Below are 24,057 nucleotides of genomic sequence, written 5' to 3'. Positions count from 1 at the left end.
TCTGGGGACTTAATCATGCAGTAAGGCTGAGAACCTCTGCCATCAACCAACCATTACGACCCGTCAACCAACACCACCTACCCACAGGATCACCTGATACCTCGAATTTTTCAAAACCTCCATGACGGTTGTATCGCCCAGCCGTTGCTAAGACCCACTGCCCCAGATGGACTCTCAGACCTTCCGCCTGTTGGGTGGAACCCTTTCCCACCCGCCCAGGGAGCCACGTGAAAGGGAATTCCTGTGGGTTCTGCCAGCCCCACACTCACAGCTCAGCATGTCCATGCTTCCTGCAAGGTCTACATGCGGCTTCTAAACATGGGCCTGTTAATCAAATAAAATCGGCTCTCATAGCCAAGAGAGGCCACAGAATTCTCCTCATTGAATTTATTTTAAATTAATGAAAGGAAAGGTCTGGAGTAAATTTCTTTATGTCCCCAAATCAAAAGGGTGTTGAGGCAGTAAGGGCCTATGATATTGTGACTGATAACAAATACATAGCTTGGTCTGCATCCTCGGCTCACAGCTCCCCAAACCCTTGGAATTTCCTGAAATAAAAGCAATGGGAGCATTTTTTTGGTCATAATATTTGGTCTTTTGTCCTCAGTCCCTGAAATAGTTTCAGAGCCGGGCGGTGAAGTTGCTATCCTGTTATTTGTAATTAACCACTTTACACCTGAGTTTCTGTTGCTGCCTGACTTCCCCCTCAGGACCAGGCTGGTTGCCAGGGGAACGGCCCTGTGATGAGAGGGCTGGAACCTTCGGTCCCACCCCTGACCTGCAGGGAGGGAGAGGAGCTGGAGATGGAACCGACCGCAGTGACCACCGACTTAACCATGCCTATGTAATGGAGCCTCCATAAAAACCCAAAGGGATGGGGTCCAGAGAGCCCCCAGGATGGTGAATCGGGGCATATCCAGATGGCAGCACCCCTAACTCTGTGGGGACGGAAGCTCCCGTGTCTGGAACTCTTCAGGCCTCACCCAGCATAGCTCTTCATCAGGCTGTTCATTCCTATCCTTTGTAATAAACTGGCAATCCAGTAAGTGAACTGGTTTCCTGAGTTCTGTGAGCCGCTGCAGCAAATTAACCACACTGGAGGGAGGGGGTGGGAACCTCTGATGTCCACCAACCTGTCACACGAGCAGAAGCACCTGGACTTGAGACTGGCATCTGAAGTGGGGGCAGTCTTCTGGGACGCAGCCCTTAACCTATAGGATCGATGCTCCCTCCAGCCGGTGTTGGAACTGAGTTACTGTAGGACACCCAGCTGGCCTCAGAGGATTGCTTGGTGGTGATGGAAAAAAACACACATATGGTAACCCCAAAGGTGAGCATACACTGAGATTCTACTGCAGTTATAAGAGTTACACGCTCTATGCCTGGAAACCCCTCTAGTGTTAATCTGATGCATTAGAACTTAGAGTTCTTAAAGAAAAGTAAAGCTAAAATCATGGCCTTTCTCACAAGAGCACAGCCTACATGAAGGGCAGAAGTTACCTGTCCTTCATCTATCTCAGCCATTCACCTGCATGCTCACTGTGCACAGCGCCCGACCGTGGGTCAACAATAGATGCTAATATTTGGAAATGCACCACACCTCAAGGCCCAGAAGCTGAACAGGTTTGGAGTGACATAGTGACCAGGACAGGTTGCAGAAAACAGAGCAGTGACCTGCAGCACAGGAACGGCCAGCACAGGTGGTTACATGTCCCCATGTGAAGACCCAGTGAGCCATGGAGTAAAGACCTACATGAAACTGGGGAAAACAGGACAGCCTGGGCCCCAAAGCTTTATTTAAGACATTTCATAAAACATCCGGAGCTGACCACCCACTTCTGGGTTTGGGAGCTTCATTCTGGAATTTTGTCTAACTTTCATTGGCATTAACATGTTTTAAGCCTCCCCAATCCTTAAGTCCCAGGAGAGTGGTACGTGTGTGGACCTACTCTGCTCTCTTCTCCTGCGTGGACAGGGTTTATACTTTGGGATGAGTTCAGTTACAGGTTAATGATTTTATGAAGGAATGTTGAACCCCTGGGTAGTAGAGAAATACCAACCCCAGGTATCACACCACCAGGATGCACAGATTTCTCAAAGACCCGTCACTTCAGAGGTCATTTTGGGAACCCACATTAAGAAGTCAGATGCCCCCAAAATACAAGCTATAATGCTCACATTTAGAACCAGCACCATGGCTTTTATGTCACCAGGGTGCCAGTCAATGTAAGGAAGCAGGAATAGTGTTTCCAATAAGCCTCAGACAGAGAAAATACTGCATCACAACCGGCTGCACCCCCGAGAGTCACTCACAGACGTGTCCCATCGTTTCCAAGCAGGGCTCGGCAGTTGGGAGTTTGTATGCCACGCAAATCTCCATAACTTAGCTAAAAACTTCAAAGACCTTCTTCTGCTCTCCTGGGCTCACAGCAAGACGGGCATTAATGCTGGTAGGCCAGCCTGTTTAATCTAACTCAGCCAATGACATTCTCAAAAGGCCTGAAAGAAAACTCTTGCTTTGGGTCATTCTGATCTAGGAATTTTATCCAGCATAGGAAGGGAAGGACAAGACAGGAAAAGGCCAGGGCATAGGAAAAAATCAGTTTCCCTATGCAGGGAAGTAATTCCCAGATTTGCAACTTTCATTTGAAACCAACACCAGGCGACCCTATGATTCTCAGGTGTCCCTGCGGTATGCACACCTCTGATCCTCTGCATCTATTTTCTGCAGCTTCTCTGACACAAGTCCAGTCACCAAGGTCCTGCCCAGCCCTCCTGTGCCCACCATCTACTTGTAGGACCAATGCACCAAGGAAGAGGGAGACCATCCCGAAGGGCACAGGGCAGTCCCAAGACTTTTATTTCTAAACCGACCTTTACTCAATCCCCAAACTCAATGTCTGGGAAAAGCTGATAAGGGCAGAGTAGGGGAATTTAGCAAGAAGTAACATCCTGTTGAAAACAACATCTCCAATGACCCTAGACTTACTACAAGAAGATACATCTCTCTAAAATAACTCATTTGATTTAAATGACAGTTAAATAAGTGGAATCTCAACATATTACTAATAAAGGGAGATTGGGTTTTAAAAACCTGCAATCACCCTCCATATATTTTCAAATGTAGATTTTATGAAAATAGTTACTTTTAAAAGCTATTTCTGTTCTGAGAGAGTGGGAAAATCTCAATCTTTTTCTCAGTGGTACACTGCAGACAAAAAATGTGGCATGCTGGGCCGGGCAGCTCTCACAGCATTAGAAGTAAAGTTTATGAAATAGACTCTTCTCAAGAAAGAAAATAGAAGCTATGACTGCCCCACCAATATTATTTCTTGGTATTTATTCATTAACCCCAAATGAGATGAGAAGGCATACAGTTTGCTCCTCTGAATCATCTGTCATCAGTAATAAACTCCTAAAGCAATGTGTGAGGAATAAAATGTTTACTAATATTATATAAAAATAGATGGTCGATTAGGTGATATGGTATGGTAAAGGCAAGCCAGGGTGCTACTGTCACGGTCCTTGTAAACAACGGTCCAAGGTGGGCACATCACAGGAGCACATGTGACAAGAGACTGGATCACAAACACACACGGCTGTCCCTGGACCTGGCACTTCACTGGCCATTTTGGCAGCACGAAACGTCTCTCTCCTAAACATCAGACCTCACATGTGAGTGCTGCCCATTTTCATAGCCGTCAGATGTTCATCAACTGTCAGGAAAAAGAGGAAATCATCTTGCCCTCATCTGGAATGTAAAGTATCACCTGAATTCCAATCAAGTTGCAAGTGCAAAGAATTTGCCAGTCATCTAATCCAAGAGAGGCTGTGATTAGCGAGAGTCTTCCACCACAACTGATGGAAAATTAGGGATCAGTATGCCCCAAAATAATGACTTAAGTGCAGAATGATCACTCCATTAAAGCTGCCTGGATTTAGTTGCAACATGAAATTTCAAAAAAGTTACAAACCAGACTGAGAAGTAACAATTACCAATTTAAGAACTGACAGAACATTAAAAGTTGAGTAAGTCTGTGGCTCATTTTCTCTCAGGCAGATGATCCTAACGGTTTATGAGTGGTTGGTTGCTGCACAATTCTCTGGGCTCAGCTCAACTTGCTCTGAATACTAACAGCAGACAGTGTGCACCACGTGAAACAGCTGTGAAAAATGAGATTAGTGTTCCCTTCACTCTATTTTCTGGAGTCAGGCAGAGAGGGGTTAGGTGGTTTCGACCTTGAAAGTTTTTAATAACGATGTAATATAAAGAGGCAGCTATGTCATAAGGCACCATCTAAGCTACCAGAAGAAACACGTTTGATGAGACTTGGGTACCGAATCAATAATGGATCATTAAGATGATCGGTACAATTAATCTGAGTCCTTTCTTTTGACTCCATCCTAAACGTGAAGGTTTGACTAGCACCTGACAGCACACTGTAAAAGAGGAATTATGGGTGTGTGTTGGAATCCAATTGGAAAACATGACTCCATACAGGCTTCTGCCCTGTTTAGACAACAGATGACTAAAAAGGGAGAGGGGAAATGAGGAAACAAATGTATGTTCACCAACAAGCAATTAGGTCAGCGGGCCGGAAAGCCCAGGGACTGATGAAAGCCCTGGAAGAGGGGCTTGTCCTCTGTTGGGGATTTTGGCGGTCCTGCAAAATAACCCCCCAGTTACTTGCTCCTAAGGGCAATCGTGAACAGAGCCGTGCTCACATCAGGCCACAAGTCAAGTTGAAACAGAAGGCGCTCCTTCCTCCACCAGGCAACAGGTGTCTGCTGGGTGTGTGGTTAAGCCGGCTGGGTATTTGTTCAATTCGAATCAGTTTTTAATTTCTTGCCTCTTTTTGTTTAAATCAAGACCTCAAAATGGACCACTGCCTGGGTTATCCCAGCACACCTGCAACCCCCACATCGCGTGGACGCGAGCCTCCTCGTAAACAACCCAGCCCTGCCCCTGGAAGAGTTCCTACATCCCCAGCTGCGCCTTTCGCAGGAGCTGGGCGCTCCGGTCCCCCGGGCCCCCCACAACGACGCGTCGGTGCCCCCTGTGAGGACGGAGCGCCTCCTCCCAGTCATCCTGCACCGACACGGGAAGGGTTAAAACGCCACCCCAGTAAATACGCACCGGCACACACGATTTCAACAACAAGATGGCAACCTCCTCTCCTCGCCGGAGGTGCCCGCACCACGACCCCCGCCGCCCCACGGCCGCGGCTCCAGGGAGCCGGACTGCGGGAGCGCCCGACGAGGCTCGGGGCCGGCGAGGGAGTGGCTCGCCCGGGGGGCGGCACGCGGGGTCCTCGAGTTAGCAAAGTTGTCGCTGCGAAGGCGCCCCTCGGCGCTGCCTTCCCGAGCCTCGCGCCGACCGCAGGTGCTCCCGGCGCGCGGCAGCCTCGGGGGAGGATGTGCCCATACCGCGCCGGCTGGCACGGTGGCCCTGGCGGGGTCGCCCTTCCGGGGCCCGCTCCGCGCGGTCCCGGGCTCGGCACTCGCAGCCCCGAGGCCTCTCTCCGGGCTCCCCCAGGGCAGCCCCGGGGGCCGGCTCGGAACTCGGGACCGGCGCGCGCGGCCGGAGAGGGCTCGTCCGCCGCCCCTTCCTCGGGCCGCACCCCCACCCTCGTCCCAAGACACCCGGCCGCACGCACACCGGAGAGGGGCGGCGAGGCCGCCAAGTTGCGATGTGCAAACCCACGCCTGAGTCTCCGCACCCTGGCGGCCGCCGGCGGGCTCGGGCGGGACGTGCTGGAGGCGCCGCGGCGCGCGGCACGGGGTCGCGGCCACCCCCGGGGGTCCGGGACGCACGAGGACAGGGCCGCCCGCCGCCCCCCGCCGCGCGCCCGCGACCCCGCGCCTCGCCCCCCGCACTCACCATCACGTTGCCCTGCATCTTAGCCGTCTTGATCATCGCCTTTTCCTTCATCTTGCCCCCAGGCTGAACCCGACTTCTGGCGCAGCGGGAGTAACTTAATCCATTGTCTGGGTGATGATTAAAGTAGGGGCTGGGCTGGCCGATGCCTGGGTGGAGTTGGTTTGGGAGGAAAACAATTTCCCCGATCTCGGTGTCCCACCTGCTCGCGCCCTGCCCCTCTCCCCTCCCAGGCCGATACAATGGCAATCAACTCCTTGGGCCGCGGCCGAGACCGGGAAGGAAGACGCCGGAGGGGAGCGCGAGGGGCTGCAGCCGCTCTCAGCACACGCCGGACCCGGGGCGGGAGCGGGAGGCCGCGCCGAGCGGGGCGCCGGGGCCAGCTGCGACCGCGTGCGTGTCCGGCGGGCTCGCCGTCCGCGCTCCGCCAGCCACCGCGGCGCCGACGCGCGGGGCGCACGGGGGAGCACCGGGCGGCGCGGCCGGCTCGGCGCCTCCGGAGGCCCCGCTGGGGCAGCGGTCGCCGCACTTGTCCCTAAGGGCGTGGGGGGGGGCGGCGGGGCGGCGGCGACGCCAGGGGCGAGCGGGCGGGCGTGTATGTGCGCGCGTGTGTGTGTGCGTGTGCGCGCGCGTACACACACCGGGGACTCTGCGAACTGGCTGCACCGGGAAGCCTCGGGCTGCAGCAGGGTCCCAAAGTGTTCGGGTAGCGCCGGGAGCCCCTGCGCAAACGCCCGCTCCCGGGTTGGCGCCCCTCCCGGCGGGCCTGTGGGGGCGCGCGTCGCACGCACGCTCGGCTTTTACAAACAGGCACCACCGCGATTTCCGCGGGCGGAGCCACTGCCTCCCGCCCGGCGGCAAAGACCGATCGGCAACGACTCCTTCCCGGCTGCGCCCGCCAGAGGCGGGACAAGGCGGGCAGACCTAGCGCGGCGGAGCGTGGCGGAGCAGAGCAGGGGGCAGTGGAGGGGGCTGGGTGGCAGCTTATAAATAATGTTGTTCCAGGTTACTATGAGACACACAGCGCGTCTCCATGGCTGCGCTACGGGTCTGCATCCGAATCTGCCGCCGCGGCACCTCCCGGCGCCGGCTGGCACGGCCTCCTTGGGCAGCGCCCCTGTCTCAACAGGCTATGCTGTCCTCCCGGCCTCGGCCCCAGCCGCGGCCCCCTGGGCGTCTTTGTTTCCTCGGACCTGACCATCTGGGCTTCCTGCCGCCCAGCCTGGTGCCTCCGGGTCGGCCTGCACCCGGGGCCGCCCGGGCTTTTGCAGGTCCCCAGCCCAGCTCCTCCTATTCCCGAATCCAGCCTCCACCCCCAAACGACGAGTTGCCCGGTGATCACGCCCTGGGTTCCTCGATCGCTACCCAGGGTGTCCTCGGATTAACCATTCACCACGGCGGGTCCGCTCCCTGGACCACACACGGGCGCGCGCTCCCAACGGTGCGTGCGCGGAGGGTGGTCAAATTCAAGTGCTGACCAACCCAGGCCGCCGGCAGAGCAGACAGAGCCTGTCTCCCCACGCCACGGCTTTCTCCCCACAGGGACCAGCGCCCTTCACGAACGGGATTTGGAGCTGCTTCACGCACAGACATGGGCGCATCAGGCTTGAACTCACGTGGGTGTCTGTGTGTGCGCGCGCGCGCCCTCGCCTTGTGGGCAGCGGCGGAAGCAAGAGACTGGGAGGAGTTTGAAAGGCCTTTCCATTTTTTCTACATTCACAAAAAATCACGTGTAAAAAAAATAACAGGTCAGTTTCGAAGCCACGCTGAAGCAGAGAATTTTGAGCAATTGCAACAGTACTTATATGCAAATTACCCGGAACGCATGCATATATACGTATGTAGATATGATATACTCATGTTACATGTATATATAAGCACACGCAAGCAGTTGGGTTACAGGTGAAAACTACTTGTAAGTAATGATTTGGCTAAGAGGTAGACAGAAGGAACAGGTTAACCAAAGCTGAATGTTTGAAAAGTAGCTTTGAAAGGACCCTGGATTAGGGTTTGTCTGGAAAGTGCTGGGCAGAGCCCACCCGTTAGGATCTGTAAGGACGACTTTTCCCTAGGAATGCACACGGGTGCAGATCCTTGTGCTATTTAACTTTATACTAAGCCCAGCCCAATGTGGACAAACAATACCACCAATCTAAATTCTGTGTTTAAACAGCATTAAAACGCGTCTTTCCCTTCTTTATTCGAAGTGGCATTCTTCATTTGGAATCATCTTCCCTCTCCTTCCCACCAAGGACGGGCCAGTGGGAGCTACTCACCCCCCATCTGCCTTTTCCTAGCCCATCAGCAGATGATGGAGCAGGGAGGGAAAATCAAGAAAACAAGACAAAAATATTTTTTAACCTGACATTTTTATCTCTGGAAATGTAAAATGGAATAATTTGGATTAAACTCTGAGTTAATAAATAAATAAATCTGTTAGTAGAGGGAACGTTTTCCCCAACACTCACTAAACAGCTATCAGCCACAAACAACTACCTGCCCGGGAAGACAGGGCTCTCCTATTCCTGCTGGCCTCTGACAGAAAGGTCCACGGAAACGGGCAGGCTGAAAACAGGCATAAAGAGGGAACATTGTATGGAACCAAAGAGCAAAGCAACTCTGAATGTCCAAGGGACTCTTCGCTCTTTGCAATTCATCTGCTTCTAGCCAGTGACTTACGGGATGCGGAGGAGAAAAGGAATGAGGCCGCAGGCGGATCCGGGAGGAAGAAAGAAGCCAAGAGTATAGGGGAAAACATGGCTTAAAATGGGATTCTCAATTGCCATATTAATTTCAGATACTAAGTTTTATGAGAAGTTTACATTAGGAAATATTTGAAGGTGATATGACCAAGAGAACCTCTCTCCCCACCCCAACCTCAAAACGTTTGTTGCTGTATTGCTGCATTTATGAGCTGGGATGCATTTGTGAATAGGGATGCAAATATGCGGCTATGTTACCAACACAGGGTGGCTCATTTCTCTCGAGTTTGCAGTTGTCTCCTGTTTCCTTTCTAATCTACAAGAAAAGCATGTTCAGCTCGTGATTTCACCACAGTATTTCTGATCGGCTTGAGCAGATGGGAGCTGCCACATTTCACAACACCTGAGTCCCTTTTACCTTTACTTAGTGGTGTTTCATGGACATCGATCAAACTTCGGCAGGCCATCTCCAAACCTGCTCTAAGGCAGCCATTGGCTTTTCCATCGTTCTGTTCCATCCTTAATTTATGTGTTGTTGGCATTAGCAACTGCTTGGATTTAAAGTAGCTTTGATTTAAGTTGAGACTTTTGGCAAAATGTTCAGTTTCACATTTGATATCAGGCAGTATTTACAACAGAATAACAGATTTGTCATGTCACTTTATCAGTGTTCTTGTTACTTACTTCTACAAGTTTAACCTTACTGTGGATAAAATGAGAGTTCCTGTGGCCAGGATTCTCACCTGGCCCTGGTTGTCTAGCTCACTGCACCTGTGAGCAATACATGGCTGTTGACTCTATATAAACTGCCCCGCCCAGTGCTCTGGGCGCGACACGGTGGCAGGGCTGCAAGGCTGCAGGATCGCAGAGCAGAAGCTGGAGTGGTGGCAGTGCCGAGGACAGAGGTCCAGAGGACGGCTGTGTGGGACGACTGTGCAGAGAGGTCCAGAGGACGGCTGTGTGGACAGAGGGCCCCAGAGGCAGAGACTGGCTTGCTGCCTGCAGACTCGCTCTGAGTGAATGGGATTAGTGACTGACCTGCCACTGTGAGAATAAAGTTGGGTATAACCCTTTCACCCAAGAACGTTTTGCTGTCAATTTCTTTGGTCACACTGAATCCATAGCGAACTTGCCCAGGGCTGAAACCCATTGGCAAGACACCTTACCCAGGTGAATTCCACTGTAAGGACTCTCAACATGGAAAGTTCCCAATTTATAAACGTGAAAGTCTAGGTGACTCTATTAGTCAAGGGTCTCCAGGAAAGCAGAACCAATAGGGGTGGGAGGGGTGTAAACAAATTATTATGAGGAACTGGCTCACGAATTCGGAGATGGAAAAGTCCCAAGATCCAAACACAGCACACTGGAGACCAGGAGCACCAGTGATGTAAGTCCCAGTGCAAAAGTCCACAGACTAAAGACCCAAGGACAGCTCATGGTTCAAGTCAACTCAGTTTGAGTCCAAAGGCAGGAAAAAAACGGATGTCCCAGCTCAAAGCAGTCAGGTTGAAGGAGTTCTTCCTTGATTAGCCTTAACGTTCTAATCTGGTCTTTAGCGGATTGGATAAGGCCCACCCACACAAAGGGGGGCAATCTGCTTTGCTCTGTCTACTGATTCAAAAATTCATCTCATCCAGAAACATCCAGACTGCTGTTTGACCAAAAATCCAGGCCCCTCATCGCCCAGTCAAGTTGATTCATAAAATTAACCAGCACAGTGCATAGGAAAAGAGTGATTTTTCTTAACATGGACTTTTCTTTTACTTGCAGATTCATTTCATTACTTGTTTTCTTTAACATGTGAGCTTTCTAATTGCATTGCAAACATCATTGTTCTATATAATTCGATTTACCCTTAGCTTTTCAAGATCACATCTGGAAAAAAGTTAGATCTTTCAGTATTTATTTTACAAAATGCATAGTATGATAACAATGGCTTGGAGAGAAAACATTTAGGAATTGAACAAGTTAGCTGAAAATATGTAGCAGTGCTAATGATGTGCCAAGCACAATGATTTCATTATAGGGACGTCTTTGTCCTCAAGGATTTCATGGTGCCTGGTGGGAGACATCAAAATGAACAATATTGGCAGCAACGATGTGAAGAACCCAAATACAATACAAGAATATAAATGACAGGGCTTGGGGCATTGGGGCAAATAGCAGAGGAAGCTAAAATGAGGTAACAGCTGAAGTATATCTGATAGGAACAATATAAATGTGGACACGGGGGACGCGGGGCCAGGGAAACGGGGACCAGCAGAGGCATCTCCTGAGTTGTCCCGGTAGACGCGGCAGTGAGTGATGGAAGGAGGGTGGAAAGACACATGGAGACCAGCGGAGAAAGCCCTGTGGGCCTTTTCTTACAGGAAGTGGAGTACCCAGGACATGGCCACCATGCAGAGCATGACACAGCCAGAGCCATGTTTGAAGAATGAATGTATTGCCCTCTGACAGAGCCACCAAAGGCACTTCAGAAGCTCCCCGCGTGGTCCGAGTGGGAACAAAAGGATGTGGACCCGGTGGCGGGTGGTCTGGATGACAGAAGTGTCACTTACAGATCATCCATATAAAACTAGTAAGTCCAGTGTCACCCCAGCTTGAATTTGACACGTTTCCCTACCGGTTCCTTCACAGCCAGGCATAGAAAGGAAATTTAATATCAGCTCAGGGATAATGTTGGTGCTCGGTTGGCCACTTAAACACTTATCTGTCCTACAGCTAGAACAGCACTTACAGTAACTTATCACACACACTCATTTCCACGTCTGCCTGCCCGTACCACATTCAGGCATAGGCTGCCAGGCTTTCCTGCATGTCCTCACGCCTTCAAACCACGGCTGGTAAGGGGCAGGTGTTCGCTATGTGCTTCTCGAGCAAGTGAAACAATGAACAAAGGAGCATTTGTGCCACCCCCTCTGTCTTTCCCTCTGCACTCCCAGGACAAGCCACTATACAATTTACTTAAATAAATCTCTTTTTTTAAATCTAGTTACTTTGCTCTATTGATGAAAAAGATACCAGAGAAATCCCAAGGGTCTACATAAACAACCCTCCAAATTTAATTAGAAGACATTTATCTTCACAATGTTTCAGAGTAGAACAAGGAAATTACTTGTTATTCTCCATCCTGGCCTCACTCAATTTAACAGGGTTATTTCCTTGATCCACTGAAGTCACAAACTTCTCACAAAGGTGATAATTCTGACCCAGTCCTTTATATTAGATTGGCTGTAGTGGTCTTCCAACTCGGTAATAGATTTCTATGGACCAAAAAACATATGGATCGGGGTCTATCCCTTACCCTTGTCTCTTAACATGAATAAGTGTGTTCTATTACATACCAAGTTTACAGCTGGAAGGACAAAGGATGGAGGATTTCACACCCCTAGTCAGGCTACACTTCTTCAACATTCTAGACTAAAACCATAGCTATTTCTGTGACAGCCTCCTTACCCTAATAAGATCGCTTGATTCGTGCAGTATTTTCTTGGTATTATATACCTTCTTAGGAAGTGTACAAAGTACTAAACTATTGGTAGCTCTTTTATACACTAAGAATACCTGTAGAAAGAAGCTTTATAAATAAGCAAATTATTGGAATATATAAGCAGTTAAATGTACAAGAATCCTATTATCTTTAGGCAATGTGAAATTCCTCTACATAGCATCTGTTTTACAGAACAAGTAGAAAAGAATATATATTTAGGTTCCAGTGGAATCTCATATAAAAGAGAAATGGTCCAACACTTACAGACTGAAAGTAATGGACATAGAAAATGTATTCAGGCAAAGACAGGGATTTAATCAGCTTCCACGATTACAAAGCCAGTTTAGGCACAGGGCTGGGAACGCACAGACCTGACTTCTGCAGGGTTCTCTTCACTAAGCCTGAGGTTCCATATGTGCAGAAAGGAATAAAAACCCAAATCGTCAATTAACCTGGCAACTGTCACAGTCATCAAGAAGAGTCAGTCCTTCACGTTTTGGAGTTGCAAGCTCCATTGCAAGTCTATGCCTGAAGCATACACACAACACACATTATTTCTTCCCTTCTATAAATGCCACATGCATGTATTTTTAAAGATATAAGTTTGAGTCTTTCATTACTGTAATATTAACTGAAAGCCACGTGTTGCCATTTCAAAGCCACTAAAATTGCTATAATGAAAACGTCAGATAATAACAAGTGTTGGTAAGGATGTGGAGATATGCAAACCCTTGTACATGCCTGGTGGGAATCTAAAATAGTGCAGCTCTTGTGGAAAACAGTCTGGCAGTTCCTCAAAATGTCAGAAAGAGAGTTCCGGCTTGGCCCAGCAATTCCAATCCTGGGTATGTCCTCAAGAGAAGTGAAAACACGTGCCCACCAAAACCTTGCACACAAATGTTTGTAGTGTCACTATTTATAATAGGTAAAGAGAATGACCCAAATGCCCAGCAACTGTTGAATGGATAAACGAGACGGCACGAATCCATTCAATGGACTATTATTCAGCCATAAAAAGGAATGAAGCACTGATTCATGTTACAACACAGAGGAATCCTGTGAACATTTGATGCTGAGTGAAAGAAGCCAGTCACAGAAGAATACATCATTATACACTTCCATTGACGTGAAATGTCTCTACAGAAAATCCATGGCGACGGACAGCAGGGAGTTCCCGGGACTGGGTAGGAGGGAGTGGCTGGGGTGGAGATGGCTTTGCAGTGAGTGTGGATTGGGAGTGACTACAAATGAGCATGAGTGCCCTTTGCAGTGGTGAAATGCTCTAAAGTAAGATTAAATTGGGGGTAAAACTCGAAAAACACAGTAAAAAGCACTGAATTGTACATTTGAAATGGGAGAACTTTCTCATATGAAAATTATATCTAAATGAAACTATTTCTTAAAAGATAAGGAAAACCCAGAAGGATTCTGCATTTTTCAGAATCTAAAATTGTAGGTAAAAGGCAATGCATTATAGGTATGGCTGTATAATAAAGTATGAAATGCCAATTATGTCAAAAGATTGGCTAACAAATGTACATTTATACATTTTAAGTAGAAATAAACATATAGAGTAAAATCTGATTTAACTAATATTTAAGGTAAACCCATTTCTTATATGTCTTTTTTCTTGTAAATTGCCTGCTCATAAGATTTGCCTATTTTTTCCCCTCTTGATCCATTGATTTTTTTCTCATATTACTTTGCATGATTTTTTTTTGCATTAAGAAAACTGACCCTTGATATGTTTTTTAAGTAGTAAGTTATTCATTTGTTGCTTAGCTATAAATGTATTTAATAATGTAATTTTTATAAATATATTTCAAATATTTTAATGCATGAAGCTTGACTTTTGACTTGAGATATTTGGAGAAACCTAAAATATAAAAACTGTATTGAGGCCACCAAATAAGACAAAACCCCAGAAATTTAAGTTGAGAATTAGCTGGGTCTGTTTCGCGAGGTGGCCAGACCACTCGGAATGACGAAAAGGCGACAGTCAATGAACATGGTGATCGCTGTTGTTAAACATGAGAGATGCGTCATTTGAAAGGTGCAGGTGTGGTGATGGACTGGACCCTGATCTGACTTTGATGCCAGTAGTCAAGTGATCACAGCCATTTGTATCTCGGAGCTTTGGGGGCAGTGGGAGTTATGAAAAGTATAAGTGCTCTTTCTCTTTCTTGTTTTGTATTTTTCAATCTTATTTCCTCTTTTCCAACGACTCCTATTATAGTGCCGTCCTATTTTTAAATAATTTTTCTGTCTCTTCTTGCTTTTCTCTTCCCTTTATTCCTCAAGTTCCAGTTGAGTGACATGTTGCTTAGGTATGAGGGCTGAGGCACGGTGACAGGCTCTGCAGGCATAGAGATGCATAAGGTCACGCATGGAAGCAAATAAGGCGTTTCTTGTGCTCACCTTCTTACCTGTAAATTTCCAGCATCTGCTTATTGTGTTTGTCTCTGTTATTTTCCTGAGAGAGCTATCTTCTCTGGTATCATAACAAAAATTGGGGAAGATGGATGAATTGATAGCTGTGATTAAGCCGTCATCAGAGCATTGTAGCTGGTTGTACCATTATGGGGCATTGACTTAATAAGAAATAGATATTTGGTCTCTGCTCCCAATTCCTGACACAGAGCTCCTAAAACCCCTGTAATTTCCTGAGTGATAGGGGTGCTAGGAGCATCTTTCATTCCAATATTTATTCTTTGACTGCAGTTCCTGACACAGAGCTCCTGAATCCCTGGGGACCTTCTTAGAGGGCTCGTGGGTATCTTCAGGATGGAGACTGGTCACTGGAAACACCAAGCCATGATCAGAACCTTCAGCTCGACCCTCATCCTCCTCTGGGGATGGGTGAGGGGATGGAGACTGAATTCATAATCAATCATGCCTCATGGAACATTCTCCAGGATACATGGTGTGTTAGGCCATGAAATAAGTCTTTACAAATTTAAGAACATTGAAATCATATCAAGCATCTTTTCTGACCACAGTGGTATGGAACTAGAAATCAGTTACAAGGAGAAAAATGGAAAATTCACATTGTCACAGTGTCCCTTTCAGTTAGGAAACTTATTTTTGTCCCAGGACCAGAAAGAGATTTGCTTTCCTGGACAAGGTGGCGTGGTTTCACCGTATGCGTAATGTCTGTGCTGTGCACATTGCATTTCTCTCAGCTCTGCAGGATGCCAAGATCAGTGGAAAAGGCAAACCCAACTCCTGGCTTCTTAGTTTCCCAACTGCTATTTGCCCTTCAATAAAACTTCCTTATCTTATTTGAAGTGCAATTTTTTGGAATGATTCGTATCTCTTGGATATGCTAGATACATTAGAGAATAATGGTATGTATGGGTAATCAATTACCATTTATTTACATTAAGTCATTGGTCAGATACATCCTACTTAGAAAGTATAGCAATGCAGGTTTTAATTTTGAGACTGCAAATTGTGTTAACTATAATTTTCAGTATTTTTGTGGCAGGAGTGCCATTTGTATACATATAAATATGTTCATGGTTTGTGATAACTATTATTGTTAATCATAATAATCCCACTGCCTTAACTTTATATAAAGTATTTCTTCTAATACAGAAAATTAATTAACCTGAGAGTTTCTAATTGTCTACATATGATTTAAAAAGAAGCATTATCTATCATAACTGACTAGGAACATTTAGCAAGTGCTAAAATGGCTGGAGAGACCATGATTTCCATGTCTGATATGGGGAAAGATAATAAAGATGCAATTTTGTAACACCTGCTGCTTTACTAAGCATCTCGGTAATGCTTTTAAAAATTAACATATTCTACCTAATTAAAACAGGGATATGTAGGCCCAGAGCATTAACTTCTCTCTGCCCTCTTTGTCTGCATCTTAGGCATGCCTTCGAGGATCTGTTTGCCAGAGATGACAACGGCAGCTGCTCCAATGGTGAGAAAAGAAGGAAGTGAGGTAGCTTATTTCCTGATTAGCTTAGAAGTCATGGAAACAGTGAGGAGGGCGTGGTTTAAAGGGCAACAGAAGGGCCCAGGGCGGGAAGGAGAGGGCACACTCACACCCGGAAATGGAGGGAAGTGTAATGAAGAGACATTTTTAGAGGTGTGGGCAACATTTGGGGAACTGAGCCTAGGACAGCACAGTCCCTGGGGCTACTAACTGGGAGCCACTCCCTGCCCAAGGCTTGAAGGGGCCGCAGGAGGGGAGCAAGGGCAGGACCCCAAAGGGGAGCTGAGTGGCCAGGCTGCCTGACAGAGCGAGGGTCTCCAGGTGAGGGAGCTGGTGGGGAGAGGGGGCTCTGAACCCATTCCTCTCTGCCCCCCACCTGCTACCAGCACTTCCCCTGGCCCAGCCCAGCCAGCAGCCACAGGGCCAGGATGCCACCCCTGCAAACAACCTCCTGGGCCAGGGCCTGGGAGGGTGGGGAAGTGTGAGGAGGCACCGGGGGTAAAGAGGGACTTCCGTACAGCCCCAAAGCCCCCAAATGGCAGAGATGCCTCCACGCACCAAAGGACTAGAAATGCAGTTCCTTGCAAGTCATTCCTGTGGACTGAAATCGTGGTCCACGTACAAATCTGAACACGCTGGAATGGACGGTGCACTCTCGGTTGTCCTGCGGTAACAATAATGATCAGTATAAGGAAAATGGCAGTAGTAAGAGCAGCCTTCATGGAGTGACACCTACGGAACAGACGTGCCCTGAGTCCTTCGCACACTTGCTGGCTCAGCAGGTGCCATCACCTTCCCAGGCTGTGGCTGGTGAGCAGCGCTGACGGCCACGTCCTGGGCCCGTGGTGTGGCCAGAGCAGCTCTGTCACATGTTTGTCCTGGAGCTTCTGTCCCGTCCAGCTCTGATGCTCATCTCAGCTGTCATGCCTCACTCAGATTTTCCTGCACAGCTTGGTGTGACGGGCATCTCTCGTGGGTGGCTCTTGGCCCAGTCCTTGCACCTGACACCTGGCCTTCGTGGGGTCCCGTGGGGATAGCCTCCTGCTCCTTGGCTGGCTCCAGCCCCAAGCCCAGGCTGGAACATGTGTCCTGAGTCTGAGTGGGACAAACAGGTCAAGTCTCTTCTAGTCCCTTCCAGCTGCTTGAACAAAATACAACACACTGGGTGGCTTACGGCCAATAGAAATTTATTCCCCCAGTCTGGAGGCCAGAATGTCCAACACCAAGACGCTGAAGGACGCCCTGTCTGGTGAGGGCCCTCCCCCAGGCTGCAGACCTCTCGACCTCTTGGTGTCCCCATGCGGTGGGGAGCATAGGGAGAGCAGGCTCTCTGCGACTTATAAGGGCACCGATCTGTTTCTGAGGCCCCACCCCCAGGGCCTCATCCAATCCCACCGTCCTTCCAGAGGCCCCTCCTCCTGATACCGCCACACTGGGGCGGGGCTTCAGCAAGGAGCATCCAGGGGACGGACCCTCGGCGCGGAACAAAGCCTCCATCGGATGAGCCGGGAGCCCCCTTCCCCACCTAGTCCCCGCTCTGCCCCTGGTGTTCAGTCCCTCACGCATGCCAGCCTCAGACCCCAAACCCAGGTTCTAACACCCCGATGGCCCCACAGGGTTTGCTCATCGATGAGCGGCTCTGTGCTCTCGGATCTGTCCCGTGGATTCATTCTCATTCTGTGGGCCACGTTCCCAGTTTAGAGACCCAGCCTCCGAGGGGAATCCTGAAGACACACGCTCTCCACAGAAGGCTTTACAGTCATGAACTCCTGAATGGCCCAGCACCATGGCGGTATGAATACCACTTCACTGCATCAGCACACACCACAACAAACCGTCTCGGCGTAGTCTGAAGCTGCCTTAGTTGTCGCCGATAATGATAATTATATACTGCGTCCATTAACTCCACCGGGCGGGCCCCACTCTGCCCCACTCACAGTCAGCGGCTCCTATACACAGAAAAGGAGATGAAAATCTCACCTTCATTAAACATCTGTTTAAAGCTGAAGGAAAAAAACAAACTCTACAAAGCAGCATATGGAGAATTCTTGTGAATGAGAGCGGTGGGCTTTACCCCCCACGCAGCGAGCCGGAGATGTGCCCGCGGACAGGGCGCTCGGAGGAAGCACATGGTTCTGGGAAGCAGCCGCGCCCGCATCGCACAATCGGGGGCGCCTCTGGGGTCACCTGGGGGAGGCAGGGCTGGGGGACGTGAAAGGAAGCGTCGGGAGGAGGAGGGCTGGGGGCAGGTGCAGACCTTCTCCGAGAAAGCGGTGCCTCCCTCCCAGCACCTGTCTCGCCTTCACACTGAGAACCTCCCGCCTCGCTGCAGCAGGACCGACGTCCCAGACGTCTTCCCGAACTTTCCCGAACCGTGTTCCCCGTGGCTGCAGGCCCCTGTGCCGTGTCCTCCCCACAAACACAGTGACCTCATGTCTACAGCTAATCAGTTCACTCTGACCCACTTGGGTCTCTCTTCCAACTGAAGACACAGAAAACTGTCTCGTTGTTTTTGAGCATGACTGGGAGGAAGAAACGACAAAAAGCCAAAACCCCATCAGGCGGGAGGAGCGTCTTCTACGCCGTCTTGAGAAGATGTACGCGTCTGACCAACTCAAATGGCCTGGAACAAGCCTATCAGTATGCAAATGGTGCTTGAAAAAATTCACATCATCACAATTAAACAGCTAGAGAGAATCCGGGAACTCAATTATAATATTGTCATACAATTAATTTACTTCATGAGCCGGTTCTTCCTTTATACAAAGGACAATCTACCTTGACCACATCCAGATGATCACAGATTTCAAATACGTGGTATTGGCCTCAGGGAGGTTGTGGTAGTAGGCGCGTCTGATCTGGGGTGCACCGGGCGATCTGGGCAGTACTGACATCTCCGCAGCGCACCTGTGTAGGAAGTGCTCAGGATACGTGCAAACATGCTGAGCATCATGAGTCCAGACAAATACCTACTTTGCCTTCTCTCTCGTTTAACCGATGTCTTCTGCTGAATGAACAGTGGATGCCAGCATCAGATGAAAAAACATCAGCCACATGAATTAACATTCAAAGTATATCTCCAAACATTTTCCAGGGGAAGAATCACGGCTTTGTTGCAAAGGCTCTACTTGGAAGCAGGGGCTGGGCGGACAGGACATTTTTCAAGTGGCGGAAGTAATCCTTTCTGATAGAATTTCAGATTTTGTGTTGAGCTGAGCACTTTAAATATTGACTACAGCAACTAGTGCCAGCAATTTTACACACACACTACTAAATATAAATTGGAATCATGTGCAATATTTTCTAAATAACTGCAAAAGATTTCCTTTACCCTGTTTGAAAAGGGAAATGATTAAAAAATTTAGATGAATGCTTTAGTCCAGTTTGTGGCCTGAAACTGGTTTAAAAAGGAAACAAATCATTTCCACTTTTAAAGTCTTCTTTATCACAGACAAGGAATTCATTTTGAGCATTATTATAATTTTCACCAATATTTTCTTTGCTTGCAAAGTAAATAGAGGCACTGAATTAGGCGGCGGGAAGTCCAAAATTGTTAGACATTTTGAATCCAATGGTGTCTTGGTATTTTCAGTGAAAGCAGTTCCACCTCCACATATTCCCCCAAACGTGTCTGGGCTGAAAGGCCTGGGGCTCCTTGTGTGTGTGGCAGACCCATCTTCCTGTGGCGTCAATAGCCTCACTGAGAAGAAAGCACAAAATAACACAGGAGGAATGTGTCTAAAAATATCAGTACTCCCAATACAATGGGTTACAATGGGTCCAAATTTATGTATTAAATAACAGAGGTGTTCTTGTAAGCAGAATACAAGTTAACTTTGATTTTTCATTCAGTGTAAAGACCACCTAAAATGATATAAGAGGGATGAAAATAAAAGTCTATCCAGAAAATACCCAGCAAATGCTAACGGAGAGAGGACAGGCATGGCAATGTTTATGTGAGACAACAGGACAGAAAGTAAGTAACAGTGGGATACAAAGTCACATGAAAGGTGCTCCATATGGGCCATGAGAACAACTCTGCAAGAACATAAAAAAGGTCTGAATTCTTTACATACCTAAAAATAGCCTTGAAACTTATAAAACAAAAGCTGATAGAGAAATTTTCATTTCCAGCAAAATTGCTAAGTAGATCTTTGGAGAAAACCTGACTCTTAAAGCAATTCCCCTGCACTGTCCCTTCCCCCCCAAAAAACAGATGAAATGTTAAGCTATTCTTAAAAAAAAAAATGTGGCCTAATAGGAGGCAAAGTGGGAGGGAAGTTAGGTTTCCATGGCACATGGGAAAAGAATGTGGGTCCCAAGCAATCAGGCAGCTGGGAGGAAGGCTAGAGCTAAGCTCGGACCCAGCAAGCGGGCACCTGGGCACTGGGAAGGCAGGCTGTGGTATAATCACTGATTCCACCCTAATACTCCACAGTCAGAAAGAACACGTGTATCTCTACCGCCAATCACCTCTGGGTTTAGCGCTTCCACTCACATCAATCATGGGGCCCATAAACATCAAGCCAAACATCAGCTATGGCTGTCCAGTGTTGGGTATGCCCCATATTTTGAAGAAAATACAACAAATTTTTCTCTGTAAGAATCTGCTTTCATGTCCATGCTCAAAGAATTCCTATAGGTAAAGTTTCAAAGGGAGGAAAACTTACAATAAAAAAAACCCCAGCTCAAATGAGAAGAAAGAAATCAGCCATAATTAAAATCAAAAGAAATAACTCTTACCTTTTACAGCAGACCCCAAGACAGGGAAGAGAATGGAATTATTAAATAGAACGACTAGGTTTAATATGCTTAAAAAACAATTGAAAGCATGACAAAAGATACCAAAACTGAAAAGCCAGATCACAGAAAATAGAATGTATAGAAATAAAAATATAAGAGGCCAAGGTGGAGAAAGACTAGTGCCAAATGATTTCCCTCATTTGTGGAGTGTAACAACGAAGCAAAACTGAAGGAACAAAACAGCAGCAGACCCACAGACTCCAAGAAGGGACTAGTGGTTACCTTAGGGGGGGGGGTGTGGGAAGGTGGGTGGGGAGGGAGGGAGAAGGGGATTGAGGGGTATCATGATTAGTCACATGGTGTGTGGGGGTCACAGGGAAGACAGTGTAGCACAGAGAAGACAAGTAGGGACTCTGGCATCTGACTACACTGATGGACAGTGACTGCAATGGGGTATTGGGGGTGAATCGATAATAAGGGTGAATGTAATAACCACATTGTTTTGCTTGTGAAACCTTCATAAGAGTGTATATCAATGATAACTTAATAAAATATATATATATATATGAGAGGCCAAAATTGCATCTTAAGGCTGGATATAACAGCACAGGTCAACAGCTTATGAACTGAAACATTGACTTGGGTAGTTCTGATTCTAGAAATGGTAAAGTAACTTAAACTAACCTTGTAAGCTCTGGAGAAAAATTTTTTTAAGTAACACCGTTTGATGGTTCTAGAGAGTTCTTAAAGGCAGGGATAAGCCAGCCCTTGAAAGATGAGAACTTCACTGGGTTAGGTTGAGTTCACACAGATTTCCCCCAGTGATCTCTCCAGTACATGGGATGCAGTGCAGCGAGAGAGAAAGCAGAAAGCCCCGGGCTAATTGGCTTTTGCAGCTGAAGGAAAGATTCTGAGGCTGCCAAGGTGACTAAAAACTGAGGAGGGAAATCTCAGAGCTTGCATGTAGAATCCCCATAAATATGAACTGACTTCTGAATTATATATGCATGTGAAAGACACCCAGCAGCCCTTTAAAAAAACAGCAGTTGTAAGGCTAAAAAAACTGAACTTAGATTCCAGTTGTTGCCTGCCAAAGGCAGACAGAATTTAGATTTTAAATCTTTCCAAATCAGAAGCTTGGTAAACTCCTGAAATCCCAAAGGGTCCCCATCTAGAGGCCTGACCTAATGAAGTGTACATGCAAACCTCTGTAAGTTCAAGGTGATCATCCTTGATGTAACTGCTTGATACAGCAAAATTCAATAATCTTCAGAGGACAACAAAAGCCCCAGTTTTCATTATGCATCATCCCCAAAGTCTACTAACAATATGAGATTACTAGACATGCAAATAAGTAGTAAAATATTATGCATAACCAAGAGAACAGCAGTCAATAGAAACAGATCTTACGATCATATACATCTTAGAATTAGCAGACAATGAATCAAACACAGCTATCATAAATATGGTCAAGGCCTTAAAGGGAACAATGGTTCAAAAGAGTGAAGAGATGAGTAATCCAGAGGAGAAATGTACAGAATAAAAAATAAAACAAATGGAAATTCTAGACCTGAAAAATATCTGAAATTTTTTTTTAAAGGACCACTGGATTTTTGGACACCAGATTGGAGACAGCTTGAGAAATAGTTTATGGACTTGAAGACAGATCAACAGTAATGTCCAATCTGCAGAAGAGAGGAAAAAAAGATTAAGTGAACAGAGCCGTGTTGAACTCTGGGACAGTATCACGTGGTAAAATGCATCTACAGCTAGAGTTCCAAAGGAGAGGAGGAGGCACATCGAATTTTACTGAATCAGACCATAAGCTTAACCATAAAACAGGTCTAAATACATTACTCAGAAAAGACACTTCCAGAAACATACACACAAAAAAAGATAAATCAGACTTCATCCATGTTAACAATTTTTGCTCATCCAAAGATACCATAAAGGGAATGAAAGGCAGACAGGGGGACTATTTGCATATATCTGACAAAGAATATGTATCCAGAATATATAAAGAATCCTTACAAATCAATAACAAAAAGATAAATAGCACAATTAAAATGCTAAAAGGACTTGAACAGATAATTTGAGAAGCCAGGAAGCAAAGGAAAAAAAGAAGTTTCTCAACATTACAAGTCATCAGGGGAAAAAAATCAAAACACATTAGAATGGCTAACCTTAAAACTGACAACATCAAGTGCTGACAAGGATATGAAGCACCTGAAACTCTCCTGTATTGCTGAGCTGCCAGGGTGAGACATAAAGATGACTAATTGGAAAGCTTTTAGGTATGTGTTATAAAGTTATACATACACCTGTCCTATGAGCAAGGAGTCTACACTTATGTATTTATCCAAGAGTAAGAAAAAACTAAATAATTGAATAATAATCTAAACAATCAAAATAATTAAATAATTAAAACAATCAAGGTGTAATTAAAACCTGGGAAGTAACAAGAATAGAGTCAGGTAAAAGCAGGGTGAGTATGATAAGAGTTAAATTAGTCTTGCCCTTGTTTGTTTGTAATAAGAATAAACAAACTGATTAAGTTTTAACTTACTATATATGTTTATTAAAATGTCTGGGATAACCACCAAAGAAAAGAAATAGACTGTTCCATTTTCATACTATTGGAGGAAAAAAAGTGAATTGGTTTATTTAACTAAAAAGAAATTAAGGCCAGAGAAGAAAAACTTGGCCAAGTATGACAAATAAATAGAAGGCAGAAAAATAGAGGATAGAATTCCAATGAACTAGTAACTACAAATATGGTTAAATCCAGAATTAAAAGATAAATACTGTGAGTGTGAAGTAAAATCTTGATTTATTCTGTTTAGAGACGCATATCTAAAATATAAGTATACAGATTGAAGGTGTAGAATAAGAATTTATACGCTACACTGATCAAAAGACATCTATAGCAGTAAGTTAATATCTGACAAAACAGCTAACAAGATAATAAGCTTTCTTAATGATACAGAGTATTGTATATGGTAAAAGGAATTCCTTTGTTTATACCTAATAACATAACTTAGCATGTGTTCATCAAAAGAGGAATGGAGAAACTATTGTAATTATTAAAGAACAGATTTCAGCTAAAAAAAGATTGATCTAGAAGATCTAATATAGCATATTTTAAGAAAAATCTGAACAATAAAATATTCTTATACATTGTCTATTACAGTGATAAACAACCCCCCCCAAAAGAATCCATGTGTTAAAAACTAAATTATTAAAATTTTGTGGTACTAAACTGTCTTTCTTCTGATGAATTGCCTATTTTAAT

General features: G+C 46.5%; 1 protein-coding gene across 2 annotated transcripts in view; it reads right to left on the bottom strand.

Annotated features, from left to right (window-relative positions):
* The window catches only part of DPP6 (dipeptidyl peptidase like 6), an 839,060-nt gene that overhangs the window by 753,286 nt on the left and 61,717 nt on the right, over window positions 1-24,057 (bottom strand). The window contains exon 1 of one of the 2 annotated variants that reach the window (XM_036899607.2): window positions 5,882-6,110. The exons of the other annotated variant lie outside the window; for it this stretch is intronic. Coding sequence (XP_036755502.2) covers window positions 5,882-5,932 — 51 coding nt within the window. The 5' untranslated portion in view covers window positions 5,933-6,110. Of the gene's footprint in view, window positions 1-5,881; window positions 6,111-24,057 lie in introns of those variants that run through there. 2 annotated transcript variants of the gene reach the window in all.

The sequence above is a fragment of the Manis pentadactyla genome, chromosome 7, assembly GCF_030020395.1.
Source record: "Manis pentadactyla isolate mManPen7 chromosome 7, mManPen7.hap1, whole genome shotgun sequence".
In the NCBI taxonomy this organism is placed as follows: domain Eukaryota; kingdom Metazoa; phylum Chordata; class Mammalia; order Pholidota; family Manidae; genus Manis; species Manis pentadactyla.
This window is presented reverse-complemented; position numbering and strand designations above follow the sequence as displayed.